Here is an 18,645-nt window from a genome sequence, read left to right as displayed (position 1 = left end):
ACAGTGGAATAATTCTACTAAAGTAAATAGAACTTATTTAGGTTGTATTGTTGGTAAAATTAATTTCACTTAGGCTTACACTGCTTTGAGGACTCATAGCTTATATAAAGTAATATAAGCTATTGTGGTCTCTGGGTAGTCCCACAGATAGGTGACTTGTAAGCTACATACTTGGTGGTGTGCAGATTGCTTCAGGAGAAAAGCTTTTGAAGAACAGAAAGGCTGTAGCACATCGTCCAGAGCCCACTGTCACAAAGACAGGACTGGATCAAGTGACAGCTTTGCTTCATCTGCTTATTTTCTCCCCAATCATATTATAATGCTGTGGTTTTAATTGCTTATACTGAAAACCAGGAAATAAATATTATAAATACATGCAGAATTCTGGAAAAGGGCAAAAGTAGGAACGATTCTTAACGTCAGCAGGGAGTGGCCTACCAAATTTATACTACTCTGCAATTACAGACACCAGCCATGTGGAAGGATCTGTGATGGAGAGCTTGCAGTTCTCGACAGAAGGGGGACAGAAGCACCATTTCCCTTCAAAAAGCTCTTTTTTCTCAGTTTTGTACAGACACAAAATCCATTTGTGGGACATCACAAAAACACAGAAAAAGCATTTTGCAAATGTTAAGCACAACTGAGGGAAAATGTACTAGATTGCTCATAGATGTGCATCTCTGTTACTGCCCGAAATGAGGGGGCAGGGAGGAAGAGAGGTCCAAGGCTGTATTTCACCCTAGAATTAGTAAACATCCCTCTGTTAAGAAAACCTCTGCCCCCTTTAAAAATAAAGCTTCAAATACGAACGTTTCTACAGTTTGTTCCAAGTTTCTTTGTTTGTTCATATAACTTCTGTTAGATTACTAAACAATTAGCCAAAACATACATTTAGGTGAAAAAACTCACACCCACACAATTACGGTTATTTCTAAGCTATTTAGATGAAAGTAGTTTGTGTATTCAATATATCTGGCAATGCTGCAATCTTGCAAGTACCTAAGATGACTCTTTGATTTGATAAACTATCCCTGAACAACAGCATGATGTGCATACAGTTGAAGGACCAAAACCACACAGCCTAAATTCTTCTATTAAGTTAATCTGTTATCTTTATCAACACATTCTGCCCAATCTGCTTTTCTAAAATAGACACTCAGAAGCAAGATAACACCTCATCAGCTATTTTATATTCCAGGAGTTCAAGGGACAAGACTGAGAGCCTTCTAAGTTTCAGGGGTTGCCCTTGGGATAGACACATCTGTAAAGAGACAGAAGTAAAGAAGTGCCACGCATTAAAAATGAAAATGAGAATATATACTCCGATCAACTCTTGATCTTTTAATGTTACGTTGCTACGTTGTTACACTGCTAACGTTACGGTGTTACATTGCTGAGGATACAATAAGACATTGGGGAATTTTATTTCTCTTAGGACAGCAAAAACAAGCAAACTTGGACTAGCCCTGCAAAAAAGGCCCAAGAAGCACTAGCCAAAACAATATAATGGTGCATGTTCATCTGGATTGTATTTTATAAAGATGCAATCTCCCATCTGGGCAGTTTTTCTGTTTTCCTGCCAAAGCACTGTCCCAAGGATGCAAGCCACAGAGGTTATCTCAACCCTAGTATATTATGTCTTAAGAAAATGTTTCCTTGCAACATATTAGGAGGCTGTAATACATTTCTTATTTCAGTAAGAATGCCTTTGTGAACAGACTACTGTTCACTGCCTGATAAAAAGAACTGGCTCCTATAACATCTCTCATTCTCTTGATATGAAACAAAAAAGCTCTTCTCACATGCAACACATGAAAATGTCTTTTGAACTGGAACAGAAGACACCGAGAAAACAAAATAGCTCAAGAACAACTTGACATGTACTTTTAACAACATAAAGGGATAATGCTGGACTGCATCTGAAAGGAATCATAATGCCGAAGGTGAGGTGGAAAGCGATGGGCTTGGGTACACAATTCTGTATAGTCTGGGTAATGTTCAGGGATGTATGGGACGTCAGGTAGCCAGTGGGTCTGAGCAGATAAGACCAATAGTGGGCCCTGTGATCAGGAAGGTGGTTCTTGCATGTGCTGTAGAGGAAAGTGAGGGGCAGATGGGACTTATCAACCTGGGAAGGTAGCCCATGTAGAAGAAGGAAAACTCTTATCTTAAACCTCCACTGCCTTGTAGGATATCTTTGGGAGAAGAAAAGGCTAAGGAGTAAACCCTACACAAACGTGGAGTCTCTAAGATGGTTGGATGGCACCTTGTACACCTCCTTCCTGCAGCCAAGCTGGTGCCAAACATATTGCTCTGCTTTTCTATGGACCATATCAGTAAGGCCAAGAGAAAGGTCTTGTTGACTGGGCAGCCCGGGACCTCCATACACACTGCCCAGCCCTGCACCCCGGAGAGGTCACTTTAGTGCTGCTAATGCAGTGGTTTGACTTCACCTTTGGAGACACACTCCACTGTCTCTCGAGACAAGACAGATGCCAATAATAACATGGGTCATGTCCATCTTAAGGAGTGCCTTTACCTTGGTCAGTTTCATGGAAACTGACATTAGTTCCCTGGTGAAGGATCCTTATTCATATTATATGCTAGAAAGACCAAGGAGAGAAATGAATATAATGCTCTCAAGCTAATGAAACAATGAAATACTATCTTAAACCCAATATTGGTTTTATAAGTAGGGAAAATCTGATCAGAGCCTTTGTAGCTTAAATGAAATATATCTTGTTTTAGATCCTCAGCCTCCCTACTTCTCCAATCAATCAGCTGAAGAAAATTCTCAATTTAGAACTATTCCACATCATGCAGAAATACTTCAAAAATGCTGAAAGAAGTCTCATCAGTTTTAGTCAATTGTCAGCTATGACATCTGTTTCTCTACAGGGTTTTCCACAGGCTCCTGGAGCTTGAGTTAACCTCTGCCTTTTTTGTTTGTTTTAAGACAACCACTGTGCCCCCGAAGAACGTCCTCTGAACTCTTAACAATAAAGATATACCACAAGAATCACAAAGGCAAAATCACAAAACTATTCACAAAGTCAGGGACCAAAAAATAGGAGAGGAAAATGTCTATCACCCATCAAGTGCTTTCAGATGTCACAAAAAATAACAAAGAAGCTCCACGGTCAGTGAAGAGTCAGCTTCCCACCATCCTAATCCTGAGACATTACTAAAAATAAGGGCCTATGCTTATTATTATTTGTTAAATTTACACTCCTCCTTTCCACTCAATGCTCAAAGCAGCTAACTATGCAAATGCAATGAAATATAATAAACACAATTTGGTACAAAGTAAAAACATGGAAAGAAGATAGGTAAAACGGTAACACAACCACCAGTAAAAACCAACGCCTAGCAGCCAAATGTCTGCCTAAAAATGTTTTTGTCTGCTAGCAGAAGGCTGCCAGCGATGGCAAGTAATTCCAAAGTCTGGGGGCGGCTATCAAGAAGGCGTTTGCTCCTAAGGATATATGATCTCTGACAAACAGGTGCAGAAATTCCTTGGACATTTCTCTTCCCCACTTTTGGTATGCACTGTTATCCACATGGATAACAATAATATTTCCCTGGGGTGTCTTTGGTAAGGATAACAGACTAGACAGAATTTGAAACACAGCCTCTGCCTTTCTATAGCCACTCCATTCCTCTAGCTTTCTCAATGGCTTTCTACTCCTCTCTCTCTCTCCCTGAACATAGTGGGAATGGAAGTCCTACGTACCGGACTACGGAAACTCCCAAGAGACAAATTTCTAAATGCAAACAGGGAAATACCCTGCAGCTATGAGGATATACATATACTATGCAATTATTACATCTTATGGTTGGTATTGCATGCGGAAATATTTCTAGCACTGTCCAAAACACTTTGGCTCTAATTCAGAGTCTTGCAAGCACACCCGGGGTTTTGATGTCCTTTCTAACTCAGTAGCTTCACCAACCAAAACCACAAATAAACTATACTAAAAGCAGTTTGAAATTGTGCTAGGGAAAGCAAGGAGAGAAAGGCACACCCTCCCTTCAAAGATTAGGATTTTGTTGGATTATAGCCATGATGTGGAAATAAGCTCCGCTAAAGTCACTAACTAGCTTACTTCCAAGAAATGTAAGAAATTACACTTTAAAAATGGAATCTGTGGAAAATATTAGGAGCTAAAAATATGTGAAGTAAATTAACTTGCTGGGCTGCCACAAGGCAGCTGCATCAATGTATTGAATTACAGAAACTGTAACCTAAAAAATTTAATGTGATGTGAACATGATTAGGTTACAGCAAATGTTTAAACTAAAAAACAATAGCAGAGGGTTGGTATATTGAAGCTGCTTTGTAGAGGAGTGGGAGGCTGGTAGGCAGAATGACAAAAGGAAAATGGAGTGTTTCAGATGGACACACAGCAAGATATAAACGTACAGTGTACTGTATTGAGTTGAGATGATTTGGGACATAAGAACGCAGCCTTTTCATCTTGCTGCACTTCTCTTATTTTTCTACCTCCATTCCTCCCAACAAACCCTTACACAAGCCTGTGATCTTGAAAAAAACTATTTGCCACTTGATTCTGCAAGTTTTGTTATTTATAAAAGGCCCTAAAACAGAGATCAAAAGAACAAGTCTTAAGAATTCATATTCTTTTTCCACACCTCCTGATGAGTCATTAGTAAAATAAGTGCATAAACTCACAACTGAAGTCAAAAACAGTTGAGGATACTTTGATATAGCACCACAAAGGATATGTGCAAGGAGGCAACAGAGGTTACAAATGGCCCAGTTCCAATAAGAGTGCTAATAAAAGAATAATGGAATTTTCTTGTACTGTGAATGGAGAGGAAAAAACCTGTGCCACCAGGGAATTTAGACAAGGGGGAAAATATCAAAGCTTTGCCTCTTCAGTTGATTCTCTTTATTATATCTTAATTGATCTACTATTACATTTAACTTCAACAGTTCCATATCACAAAACTCCCTTCAGAACTCATAGTTGTCAATCTTTTTTAAAAAAACCATTAATCAATTTACACAAGCTTTACCATTTGAAGCATGATGCCTATGATTGCACAGCAAAAAAAGAACACTAGCTAAAAACATTTCACAATTACACCTTTACACCTATATATTACACAATTACACCTATATAAGCACAATTACTGCTTATATATCATTTTACATATGCCTCTCTTTCTGTGTGTCCTGCTCTTTCAAGGAGATTTATGTACCCAAAATTCCAGAAGACAGTATTAATAATAAAACAAATTAAAACTTCTAAAACCTCCTCCTACAAAATTAATAAGCCAGCAGTCATAACACATTTAATTATTAGCTCAAAATGTAAAAATCTACAAGCCAACAATTAAAAGGAACAGATGGGGGGAGGTCTCACTCTCTGATGGCTGGCCCACCATGGTCGAAGTGTGGCTATAGGATAAGGCCTTCCTGCACACCACAAAGCAGCCTCCAATTCTCCCTCCATCCAGCCACTAAAACTGTGGAGCACAGCTTTCCAAACTGTGTGTCGCAACATGTTAGTGTGTTGGCTGCAGTGTGTAGGTGTGTCGCACGAACGCTCCCAATGCTCCTCCCGGGACTGGAAAGGGGTTAGTTTAACCTCCGATTTGCTAGTAAAACTGAATTGTTGTGTCGCAAAATGACGCATGTCTAAAAAGTGTGTCACCAGCATGTAAAGTACGGAAAGCTCTGCTATAGAGGGTGGGTAGAGAAGGGAGGGGAGGGAAAGAAACCACAGAAGAGCAACAAAGGTGAGAAAAGAGAAAAGAAAGGGGGAAACAAGGTAGGGCTCTAGCACATTGGGTTCATAGGGAGCCCAGTGAGAAACCACAGTACATGACCAGCCAGTGGGAGGAACCATCCTAGACTGATGACTGTCCTCCTTATCAAATTCATTTAAAAACCTGAATTACCAAAATTGTGATAAACATGTCATTGCTACCTGACAGGGCCGTATTGTTATCTGTTTTCCTGATGGCTACCACTAGCTAACTTGCTTTTGCCTATTCAAGACAGTGTAGGTTCTTGCTTTTGCCTATTCAAGACAATATTGATGGACAGGTAACTATGATTTCTGAGAGTCTTCTGCAGTTGTGAACAGTAGTGTAGGGTGTGTCATTATTCCCTCCACTCAGGATGATGTGACTGCCCACATACACTGTTAGAGAGATGGGAAGGATCTGTGCTGGAAATGGATTCCCCATAAAGCAGTAGATGCATTCATTACAGTGGGTTAACATCCACATTTTACAGTTTGAGAATCAGTTTTAGACACATAAAGAAAGCCAAGTGCTTGAATTATTCCAACACACAACTGTTCAATTATGGCTGGTGCAGAGGAGGAATGCAAAAGGCCTCCCCATGGAAACTTCACCAAAGGGTACAAATCCTAGCTAGAGTATAAAAGAAAATAACCTTCTCAGAATGGTGCTGATTGACATAAGATCCACTGCTGTTGGTCTGAAAATGTGCAGAACAAAATGTATCAAGACCCCATTGATCTCTAATGACCTAATTCAAATTAAACTACACCAAGGAATGGGAGGAAAGGGAAAACCCATAGGTGGTCCTAACAGAGAGTCAGTGGCGTTTTATTCATACAAGTAGGTAAAATGATTCATCAGAGTCAATGACTGGCTGGTCCAGGTAAACAGGGTAGCCCTAAACTCCAACCAAAGGTAAAGGGTGGTTTGTTTTTTTTACACAGTAGGTACGTAGCTCTATCCTCAAAGGTTGATCCTAGCAGTACCATGTCCCCAAGCAACAAGAACCACCCCCCAAGGTCACCACAGGGGTTGAACTGGTTGTACATCCTTTAGTAGCTTAAAGGGTGTGCATACCATCATCATTAGCAGAGTAGTATTACTGACAAAAAAAAATCTGCAATTTATTTTTACCTTGTGATCATATGGGTTGTACGAGTGAAACAATCTTGACAGTTCTTTCGTTCTCTGTTTTTTCTGTAGAAAAACAAGGAAACGTAGCATTATAGAACTGAAAAACAAAATTATTACATGTTGGATGAAGCTGTAGGAAACCTATTTTTATCCTAGCACTATTTGACTGCAAATAAAAAATATGCTTCATTCACATATTAGTGCTCAGGTTGGAAAGCTCATTTTTAATAGTTTCATGTTGTGGAAATCAGAACTTTTCCACCAAGTTTTTTATTGCTGCTATATCTATGTTGTGATTAATGCAATGAATGAATTGACTGTGGCAATCTTACTGTAAGTTTACACTGATTACTGTTAACCAACTTTTTGAAACATGTGCGTGAGTGACAGCAAGAAACAACGCAGAGGATTATGTGTGTTTAAAATGTCCACAACTTCACTGGTTACAGTGCACACAGTTTAGTGTAGGGTAGGCTGAGGATACCATCACTGGGCAGCTAAACTATACTTGCCAATGTCCCAGTTCCAGCCTATGGGCCCACCATGGCACCCCAGGCAACTTCAGAGTATGGCAGCCTACCAGCTAGCCAAATTGAGGGTGTGGGCAGCAAGCAGCACCCCAAAACATTCCCTCAGGATGCCCATCTCCCACTTAACTCCACCATGGATGCTGCCAAGTTCCTCTCCCACTTGCGACAAGCTTGTGACAGGTTCTCGACAACTGCTGGGAGGAAGGCAAAATCTGCTCAGAGCCAGGCCTAATTATACCTTTAGATAAATGTCCTCCTTGCAGCAAGCCTCAGTACACAGCTGTGTACACCAACATAACTTCAAATTAAGAATAAAATGAAGGTGGGCGAGCAGGTATGTTGGTGACAGCAATGATGCAGCTGCAAGGTGGTCCTGATTGGCTGATTGGCTTTTAGAAGTGAGGCCTTCGCAGAACCCTGTGCTAACCTGATGCCAGATACCCTCTTTCAAACCCCGTGGGGCACAAACTGGCGTCAAGGTGGGAATCTGGAACTTGCAGGGATAGATTCTGTGCCAACTGTATAAAGACAATGTCCTCATGTCCTGATTTCACTGACATGCGTGGAAGCGGGCTTCCGTGAGTATATCCTTAGCTGGATAGAGGCCAACAGGTTCAAATGGGTGCAATATACTTGATTTCTGAAATAAATCCAGCAGCTGGGGCTGCATGTACATAGAAAACTTTTAAAAGCTGAAATCTCACTAATAACACGTTTGAACTGCCCTTCAACCAGCCTGTTCCTCTTACCAAACAGCTGATTTGCAGAAATTCAGCTTTTAAAAAGGCTTATGTACACACAGCCCCAGCTACTCTGTGGTGGACTGGAGCCAGAAAATGGATTAATTTCAGTTAAGGGATTGTTAGAGAGCAGAGTTCCCATCACCACAGAACATTTACTGCCAGTCTATTATGCCACTGAGATTATGTGATAGTGCCTCAAGTTCACAGGGGTGGTCTAAGACAACTTTCATGCTATATACCAAATACTACGGGTTAATAAGCCAACTTTTTCTCATTTTTGTGAAAGACTGTCCCTGGATGGATGAAACACAAATTAAACTCACTAAAAGAATGCACATTAATATTAACTGACACTATCGTTTTTAGCTTTGAAAGCTTTGGGACCAAAAGCAATTTAAAAAAAACAGCAACCCACAAACTCCTCTCTGTATGAATTAAAACAGAGTTGATGCCATCTTGTTCAATTAAATTACTTCCCACATTAAAAGGAACCCAGAGGAATGAGCAACAAGGTTGATAAACACAAAGTGGTTGCATAATTTTCTGACCAGATATAAGCACGTTTCTGAAAGCCCCGAAGTTATAAACACTATTTGCAAAATTCCTAATAGATTTTACTGTAGAGCTTGAAAGGTGATGTACTATTTTACAATGCTATGCGATCATGGTGGATATTTATGAAGCAAGCCTCCACAGATCAGAAGAATGAAACATGCAAATCTGACCTTTGATATATACTAAGGTTAATATAATTTGACTTATTATATCTAGCAAAGGATTATAGTGGACATGTATGAAAGTATTGGTCTGCATAACAAATCTGCAGAAATGTAGAAAAGGTGTGTGGGTGTGGGAAGTATATCTACAGTCTCTTTATAATTATTAGATTCTTACCAGAAACACAGTTTAGAAAGAGGCAAAATGAGACCCAAAATTGTGCAAGTGGAACTCTATTCACACAACATAACTTTGCCACCTCCTTTCAATTTCCTTATTTCTCTGTGTAAATCTCTACCTTTACGTGTGTATGATTGTGTTAACTTGTTTTAATATGAAATTAAATGATTAGAAAACATACTCACTGAAACTGGATGATGGCTGGCATTAACGAAAGTTTGAATTGAATGAGGCCAATGAAACGAATGAAACTAAACTCTAATCACTTCCTCAATCTCCTGCGAAAATGAAACTCCTAAGTAAAATAATAATAATAATAATTTTTAAAAATTCCTGGTATCTACTGACCCATGTATACACATCTTAACATCTCACGTAAGATGAGCTGTCCTTTAAAGATGGGGAGGAGGGAGAGAGATCACTTACTACTTGGGCTGGAACTTGATGCATTTTTGCAGCAGGAGTCCCAGGGCGTGGGTAAAACTGGTTAATAAAAAGACTTGGAAACTTGTACTCTTCTACAAGCTTCATGGTTTCTTGAAAATCTTCATCTGTTTCCCCTGGAAACCCACAAATGATGTCTGTGGCAATTGTTATTCCAGGCACTCTGAAACGAATGAAAACAAGAAGTGTTAAGCTGAAGACTGGACATATTAGCTTCTTCCCCTAGCAAAATATTAGGCATTTAGCGTGTTGCATAACATACAAAGCATTTACCTATGGAAACTGACAACCATTAAATATAGCTTTATATAAGGAAAAGCCCAAACTACAAAATTCAACTAGCTTAACTGTCATGGTTTCTCTCCAATACACCCATAAATTTTAGTTCTGCAAGGAAGCTTAGAATTTCTAAGAGATCATTCTCGGCATGATACAAAAAACTAAAATACTCAGGGTTCTTTCAGGGAAGCCGTAATAGTTAAACCATTTTATATTTGCAACATAGATGTCTGCCCAGAGACCAAGGACGAGGTTAGGAAGGTATCATTTTTGAAAGCAAATGACCAGCTAGACTACAATACTTCAGGGCATTTCTCCGCAGCAATTTCCAGGGCTTCCAGGCTAGCCAGACTCATTGGAGGCACACTGGAAGAGAATGGGACCTTTCTAACCCATGCTGTTGATGGTAAGCCATTTGTGTGGATGGTATGCTGAATTCTGGAATATTCCCCTTCTAGGGTATGGGGTGTGGACTACCAAGGGGATGTGGTAATTGTGCAATGTCAGCACATCCAAGAATGTACACTGACATATACTGAACATATTTTTGAGCTCTTCCAGGATTTGCATAAATATGTACTCCAAAATTATAATACAGAAACATTCTGAATTCTGTCCTTGCTTCACATGGGAAAGATTTGCAGCTCTGACAGGCTTAAATGAGGCAAGCTATACGACTCTACAAATGAATGGCAAGTAGCACTGTCTGACATCTCCAAGATTAATAAGATGCACATTATATTTGACAAAAAGCAGTTACAGTTTAGTTATACCAGTCATTTTAATGACACAGCTGGCATTAGCTAAAGCATGTGATACCTACAGCATTGGTAATGACATCCACTGCATGTGTATTTCCCAGTTTCTATGGGAACGTGAATGGTAAGTTTCAGTCATGCTAGATTCAGTGAAATGTCCATGACATGTGTTCCATCCAAGGAAAAAAACCAAAAACCCTCTCTGATTGACATGGAATAATTTTGGTGCTAAAATGGAAATTAAAAACTAATGCATTTCCCTCCCTAAATGTTTCTTTCCAAACAAAATGAAAACTTGGATAAAGAAGAGCAGCAGGCCTGACCTAAATCATAAGATCCCTATGGTTCTCCTAACATTCTTATAGACAATAACACAAACACATTTTAAAAGTAAAAAAGATGTAAAAAGTCAGTAATTCAAAAAAGAAAAAATGAAATTACTCCAACATCCTCTTTTTTTCTTGACCAATTTTTAAAATGATGATTTTTTATTTTTTTTTCTCAGGAAAAAATATTTTTTTTCCTCAGAAAAAATAAGGAGCTGTTGGGGTATTGCATTCTAATTTGCAAGCTTAAAACAATCCCAGGGGTCTGAAAATATTTCCAGTATGTTCACATTGAGCACCTATTCCTAAACCAAATGCAAAAAAGCACTGTGCAAAAAAGAATCTGCCAGTAAACCCACGTCTGAGCTGCATAACTTCAGATTGCAATAATAATATTGAATGACCAAATGCTCATCCTTATAAAAACAACCTCTTCAAATAGAAATCAGTCTGTCGAGGAAATGTTGTAGCCTAGCTTCCTCCCTCACTTTTGGGTGAGAACCCACCCAAAATTGCATGAAATCTTGCACGCTCTATAAGATCTTGCCCAAACGGAAGTGACTGGTTCTCACCTCTAAAGCCCTAACCTGCATGGGACCAGGATATCTTTAGTATTGCTTCCATTCATATAAGCTTTACCATCTGGGATGGAGGCAGCATTCAGAAAATGATTCTTGGTGAAAGGATACAAATATCCATTGAGTGTCACCCTTTCATTTGCTAGCTATCTAAGGGTATAAATCAAACATCTACACCAAAAGCTATCTATATATTCCTATTGTGCCATGTAGTATACAAGTAAATGAAAAAAGCACAAACAGATGTTTAGAAACCAGGGCCTGACACATCTTTAAGAAAAGCCTAAATGAAAGCTACCTCTGGCCAGTATAACAGTGTCATAAAACACTTTGTATTAGCAGAAAATAAAACCATTCGGATCCATACTGAAAAACAAAAAATATAAATTCAGTCTGCGGTATTCAATGAAGTTTTACTAGAATAAAACTACCGAAATAAATGGACCTAACTTATCCTTGCTCTGTAATTGAAATGTGTCTACTGTGAGTAAAACATAGTTGAATACCACCCAGTTTAAGGAAGTTCCTTTTTAAAATGCCAGTTATTGTGTGTTCTATTATAAGTTCATTATTTAAGCCTTCTGTTTGGATTACTTTTAACAAACGCAAATCTGTTGATGATGTTCATATTTCCAATAAATACATCAGCAGGAGACTCCTCACAGGCAGGACACCTGCTAACATCTTTTATTCATGTACATGCTCCCGGTGCAGAACAATTACATTGTTTCATATATTGTAAAATGTATTCTATAAGCAGCTGATATATTACTGCAGCCTATCTGTCAGGCACTTTCCTTTGTGCTCTAGTTGCACCGAAGTACAAAATGACTTTTCACTGTTGCACTTCCTTTTAAAAGTCTGTAATGACAACACACTGCAACACTCGACAAACAGTGAATATTTTAAAATGCAAATATGTCTTTCAGGCTTTTAAAAAATGCAATTTGTTTCCATTGCTTCATATACCAGAGGGAAGAACAAGCGATGGCAATGCTTGCCTAGACACATTAGGTCACAGTAACTAGAGCTTGGGTTCTGAGAGGTGCCCACCCACTCCACAAATCAGTGTTTTGTCAAGGCTTTTCATCTCTTCTCCTTTTAACTCTTGTGGCACGCTACTACCACCTAATTCCCAGAAAGAAGACTTCCTCATCTAAGCTCTTGGCTACTCGCTCCCATCAGACGTAACCTTTGACACACACTGGCTGAACTCGGAAACAGAGGAAGCAAAATTTGCAGCAATCCAAGATTTAAAGAGAAGTGGGCTACTGCAAATATACAACCATTCAAGCACAACCTTCAATGGGGAATCTTTGTTTTAATCACCATTACTCTCAGATTTTCAGCATCCTGACTATGAACATTTTCATTAACCTATCCGCCTGAAGTACTGAGCTGCCCCCTTCCAGAAACATGTCGTACTGTGTGTTATTTGAATGAGCCACTAAAAGCTTTATCTATCAAGTAATTCATCATCCGATAACTTTCCACAGCATGTTTGACATATATGCTTGGTAAATTTCCTATCTATATCATGCCAAGTGGTAGGAAGAATTTATTTCCCATCCTATGAATAAATGTTAAATATCAACACATTATAAATACTACAAAACAGGCAGAAAGGACTCTTCCGCAGAGTATTTTTGAATAGAGGAAATAACTGGACAATTCAGATTTAGGCAGCAATTGAGACATTTGATTATAAACTGAGATATTCTAAGTTCCTTTGGCTTTTTCCTTCTAGGCTTATTGACATGGTGGCGTTAATCAATCAATCTATCTATCTATCTATCTATCTATCTATCTATCATCTACAAAATCCTCTGCATTAATTGCATGCTGAGTGAAACGAGTCTTCTTTCTGTTTCCGTAACAGTAGTGGAGGCTTCTAGAGGTAGCTTTCTCAGCAAGCAGAAGTACCCTAAATGCTTTTTGCTCCCAACTTTCACCACTGATTTCTTTGAAGGCACAATTTCAGTTTGGAGCCCCATTTGGGCTTACTTATCCTTAAACAGTCTACACTTGCCATACAAATGAAACCCTGTACAAAACTTCATTAAAGATTTATAACTTCAGATCATTACTGTTTTATGACTTTAAAATGAGAGACTTAAGACAAAAGCTCAACATCCTTAAACTTCATTTCCATTAAATCTCTAATAAATACCATCTGGTGTGTACTTTGGGGATATAATACAAGTCAAAAACTCAGCCACATTATGAGAACCAGCACCAAGTTTATCTGAAATGCATATTTGAACAGATGTGTTTAAATTACATCTCCTTCTATGCACATGCATAAATTCAGAGCAAGCGTGTGTTGATTTAAAATGCATAAAAATGGGATTTGGAGATGCATCACAAGTGAATGGCATCTCAATGGATCAAGGCTCACATTACTAAAGGTCATTACTAAAACTAAGGTTTGCATTTATTAAGAGTTGCATCGGGGAAATGATCATGAGAACTGGCTTAACATTTGCTGCATGATAGCAGTCACTGAGAACTGTCAGCTAATTTTCTGTTACATCTCCACATTTAGTTTTCAGCACCATCGATAAATATTATTTGCTCTACTAAAACAGGAGACAAAATTATTTAGCTGTAAGCTGCTCAACCTGGCTTTAAACAGCTGTTTATGCCAGTTTGGCATAAAAGTAGAAATTCCTTGCATTTGGCATGGTGATTTCAGAAGACGGAGCCCCAACAACATGAATGTCATTCTCTCAACACCAATTTCAAGCTACCATTATAAAATGGCATGTTCAGTAAGGAAAACTTGTCTGGATGGTTCAATTATTTGTGCATAGAGCAGTGCTGAGGTGTAGAGATATGGAGCTGGAATGGGAAGACTTGTTTAATTCTTCACTCAGCCATGCAGCTTTTGGGGTGGTGTTGGGCAACTAAAGATTTCATAGCTTAAAACTCCTCACTGGATTTGTGTGTGACCAACCTCATCTAGCCTTGCCCCTTTGCCAAAGCCACTTACCACTTCACATCTTACTGAAGCCCCTCCCTCCCTCTCTACACTCCTTACCAAAATCACTCTTCACCTTAGACATAATCAAACCTCTGCTTGCTGGCCTGGGCCACATGCCTGTCTGTGCTGCATGATTGTTCGTTTTTTAGCTTGGGCCACATGCCAGCCTGTCTGCAACTCCAGTTCCCTACTCCTCACATTCCTGCTCTGATGGCTTAGCAGCTCTGTAGTTCACAGTGCCACCTGTTGGCAGCCATGCAAACTGCAGCATGATGACATCCTTAGGGAAATATGCATTAGGAGAAATTAAAAATAAATAGTTCAATATGTACCACCCTGACACTCCTTGAGAAAAGGAGTGTGTGAATAAGCAAAGATTTAAGAGTACGTGCTTCACACTTTACATCAGAAGCACAAGTCAACTGCATTTCTACAAGTCCTGTCTCTTTCATGTGACCAGCCTATAGCCCAATTTTCTGCTGGTTTACACAGCCAAGTTCAGTAGGGTTTACTCATCTTCAGGTGTTTAGGACACAGAACATGCGGAGGTGTACTAGGGAAATAAACCTTGACCTGTGGTCCACATTCAGCACAGATGTGAAAACCATCATTACCTACTGGCACCCCAAGAATCTGCTTACAAACTACTTAAGGAAATGTGGCTGTAATTTTTCTTACATGAAGCGCTGGCATGCTATGTGAGCACTCAAATATGTTAACTGTTTTATAGGTTAAAGAAAGGCGCTGTTTGTCTTTTCAAGAAGACCACTCTGTAAGTTTGGTATTTAGTGTGATTCTGTTGCCTAGATACTCTGGAAGTTTCAATCAATAGTCACTGGTAACTATCCTTGCAACTGTCCTCAACACACAATGTTGTTTGAATTAACATTATTTTGCTAAGAATGTTGCAATACATTCACAGTGATTTCAAATTGTTATGGATTTGTTTACCTTGGAACTGCATAAATTGGGTGAAGAACAATCAAGTTGCTGCATATTCTGAACTCCAAGAATGGGAGGAAGACTGGGGGTTGCCTGGCAGTTGTGCAGATCATCTTGACAGCACAGTGCCAAACAAGCAACCTCTCCACCTCTCATTTCTACATCTACAACCCCCTCTCTCCAATCTGGATTGGGACCAAAGTGGAGGAAATTTTGAAAATTCCTTTTCATGGCACTCCTCCTCCTTATATAAAAATCACGCTCACTCCAGGCTGCTATTAGCTGCAGAGGGTGGGAAGAAGACAGGTACAGAGTTGTATCTGTCTCTCCCTCCACCCACCAGGATTCTTCTTGGCTGTGTTTGTGATGACAGTTCTCCCATGTCTATTTTGTCTTTTAGATCTGCTGAAATCAGTGGAGCTTAAGTTCTTAAATACTTGCAAAATGGGATTTAGGCGCAGTTACCTAAGTTGTAATCAAACAATTCACAGCATTTGCTTTTGCAAATGGTTATAACCATAAATAAGCCAAGACCTTTTTAAAGTCCAGAGATGGCCTCTTGAGAAATGCTCTTCAGCAGAGTTGAGGTGGGGGGAAATGATGAGACTAGAAAACAAGTGAGCTAGCTTATAAATAATTACATGTGCCAGAAGCTGTTTGACTTGAAACAATATAAACTCAATAAAAAGCCATTGCCCTAAAGCATGAATGAACTTTTTTATTGTTCATGTCAGTGGAATGCGTCTCTTTAAATGGTTACTTCACAAATCAGTCGATGTTTTGAAACATGTTACTACGACAGCAGCACATCTAACTATTCTTGGGGAAATGGAAGCAAATAGTATGTACACTTTCAGAAACAGTGGATCTCATGGCTATGAAAACCTGGAAATACATTTCATAAAATAGCCTAGGAATGAAAACAGAAGCCACAAGTGGGAATTACAACAAAACAGTGCAATGGGGAGGAGTGCTCCTGAAAGGTTTCTGGCCAACCAAACATGCCCTCTTTCAGCATTTCCCCACTCGATTTTCTGCCCCTCTCAAGTCAATCAGAAATATGTGCCCATGGAACACAGTTAGCCCTCAGTGGGGTGTTTTGATGTCCTGCCCCTTTATACAGTATTCTAAATAGCGTGTTTTTGTCATTTTAAACGCCTCGGAATTTCCCAAGCTTGCTGATATGAATGGTGTATTTTGGCTACACTAGGACAGGCACTCTGAGAATGATTGCATTATTAGTATATTTTATTACTGTGTGCTTGGAAAGCATGTTCTCTTCTCTTAGGCAAATTCCACAAACTTATCTCATGCTATTCCACCATTTAAAAACTTTATTAGAAACATTTAAGACTTACAAATACCTATATGAAACTTTTGCCTACAGAGTAGGTGAACATGCCCTTCAAATATGATGTATATATCTTCCAGTCATTTCATACCTTGTGTGTTATTTATAACTAATTTCCAGTTTGATAAATATAAACATTGCTATGTTTTCTTTCTTTCTTTTTGTCTGCTCACTTTGTTCCAAGGTTCCCCAAAATGCTAGAGACAGATCTGAATAATTGCTAGCTTTTATATCATCTAAGGAAAGTGGCTTTTGCTTTGTTGTTGCAAGCTGCTATGGTGTAACATACGATCTTTTGCTCTGTGCCCAAACTATCCTAGTGATTCTGCAGCAAGCATCCAGAATCAGCATCACCATCTAAAGGTCACTATATATTGTCATAGATACATGCCCCCAGTGCTTTTCATTGAATGTTGAATCCAAAGAAAAACTCTCAGTAACTCAAAAGCTCGCTTGCTATTTTGTCATCTTTACTTGAGATGGTTTAAAATAATTATCCAATATATTTTCCAATCTTCCATGATTTCAAATTGGAAGCGTTATCTTTGCTTGGCCAGTCCAACTCTATTTCCCATCACAAAATAGGTAATTTGTATTACTCCTCTTAGGCTTTAACGATCTGAGGGTGTTTTCAGTGAAAACTATTACCCACAGGGAAGAGGAAACCTAAATATCTTAAGCAAATACATTCCTTGACTAAGAGTGAACTGCATACAGAAACTTAGCAGAGTACACACTGTATTTTCCACAGTGTTATAAACAGGTCCCCTGTAGGCAAGAGGCTAGACGATAAATGATCGGAATGAATGGAATGAAGAAGTGAATGTCTGGAAGTTTAAAATGTAACACTAAGTCACAGGGCAATGTTTCTGAATGCAGGATTCAAGGAAGAGGGTATATTGCAAGACTAATGGCTAAATGAGATAACACTTTTTCGGTCACTGCTCAATTGGTTGACTTAAGCAGTTGCCAGCAGTAGGTGTATGAATCAAGTCTGCTTGAGGACTGAAACACACAGTGTGAGTGAAACTACCCTGTCACTTCATAAAGTTCCTGACCAAAGTTAACTGCCACATCTCTGTGGGGAAACCCAAAGCTTTTTTTTTTTTTTAAAGGGCAGACAAGTCCAGCAACAAGTTAACTTTATTAGGAAAATGTGTTGTTGTTTTCAGATATAAAAGCTAACTTTTCTAAATAAAAGAAAGTACTTTTTTATGCAGGCTGAAGATCATCAATCAGATACACTCAAGTTAAAATCATAGAGAAGGATGCATGGCATGAGGCGGGTATCTTCACTGTAGTCTTTTCAGCATCTGCTAAATATATTTTTGTTTCTCTCTCGTCCTGACCTAGCCACTGTGATCCATGCGACGGTCACCTCCAGACTGGATTATTGTAACTCGCTCTACGTGGGGCTGCCCTTGAGACTGACCCAGAAACTCCAGCGGGTGCAGAATGCCGCGGCGAGACTCCTTATGGGGTCTTCGCTGCGAGAGCACATTCATCCGGTATTATACCAGCTGCACTGGCTCCCGGTGGAGTACAGGATCAGGTTTAAGGTGCTGGTTTTAACCTTTAAAGCCCTATACGGCCTAGGACCCTCGTACCTACGGGACCGCCTCTCCTGGTATGCCCCACAGAGAAACCTACGGTCTGCAAATAATAACATCCTCAAGGTCCCAGGCCTCAGAGAGGTTAGGCTGGCCTCAACTAGAGCCAGGGCCTTCTCGGCTGCAGCTCCAAACTGGTGGAATGCTCTGTCAAAAGAGACTAGGGCCCTGCGGGACCTGACATCTTTCCGCAGGGCCTGCAAGACAGAGTTGTTCCGCCAGGCCTTTGGTCAGGGCGCAGCCTGACTCCCTCCTCTGGCAACCTGCACATAATTCTACTTAATTGGTTGCC

General features: G+C 39.5%; 1 protein-coding gene across 4 annotated transcripts in view; it reads right to left on the bottom strand.

Moving 5' to 3' along the window:
* Positions 1-18,645, bottom strand: part of CDKAL1 (CDKAL1 threonylcarbamoyladenosine tRNA methylthiotransferase) — a 239,059-nt gene that overhangs the window by 47,760 nt on the left and 172,654 nt on the right. For all 4 annotated transcript variants that reach the window (XM_081206418.1, XM_081206417.1, XM_081206419.1 and 1 more), the window contains 2 exons: positions 9,509-9,689; positions 6,913-6,975 (listed from right to left, as the gene is read on the bottom strand). In XM_081206418.1, the coding sequence (XP_081062544.1) occupies positions 6,913-6,975; positions 9,509-9,689 (244 nt within the window). The remainder of the gene's footprint in view (positions 1-6,912; positions 6,976-9,508; positions 9,690-18,645) is intronic.

The sequence above is a fragment of the Podarcis bocagei genome (genome assembly GCF_964188305.1).
Source record: "Podarcis bocagei genome assembly, chromosome: 8".
Classification (NCBI taxonomy): Eukaryota; Metazoa; Chordata; class Lepidosauria; order Squamata; family Lacertidae; genus Podarcis; species Podarcis bocagei.
This window is presented reverse-complemented; position numbering and strand designations above follow the sequence as displayed.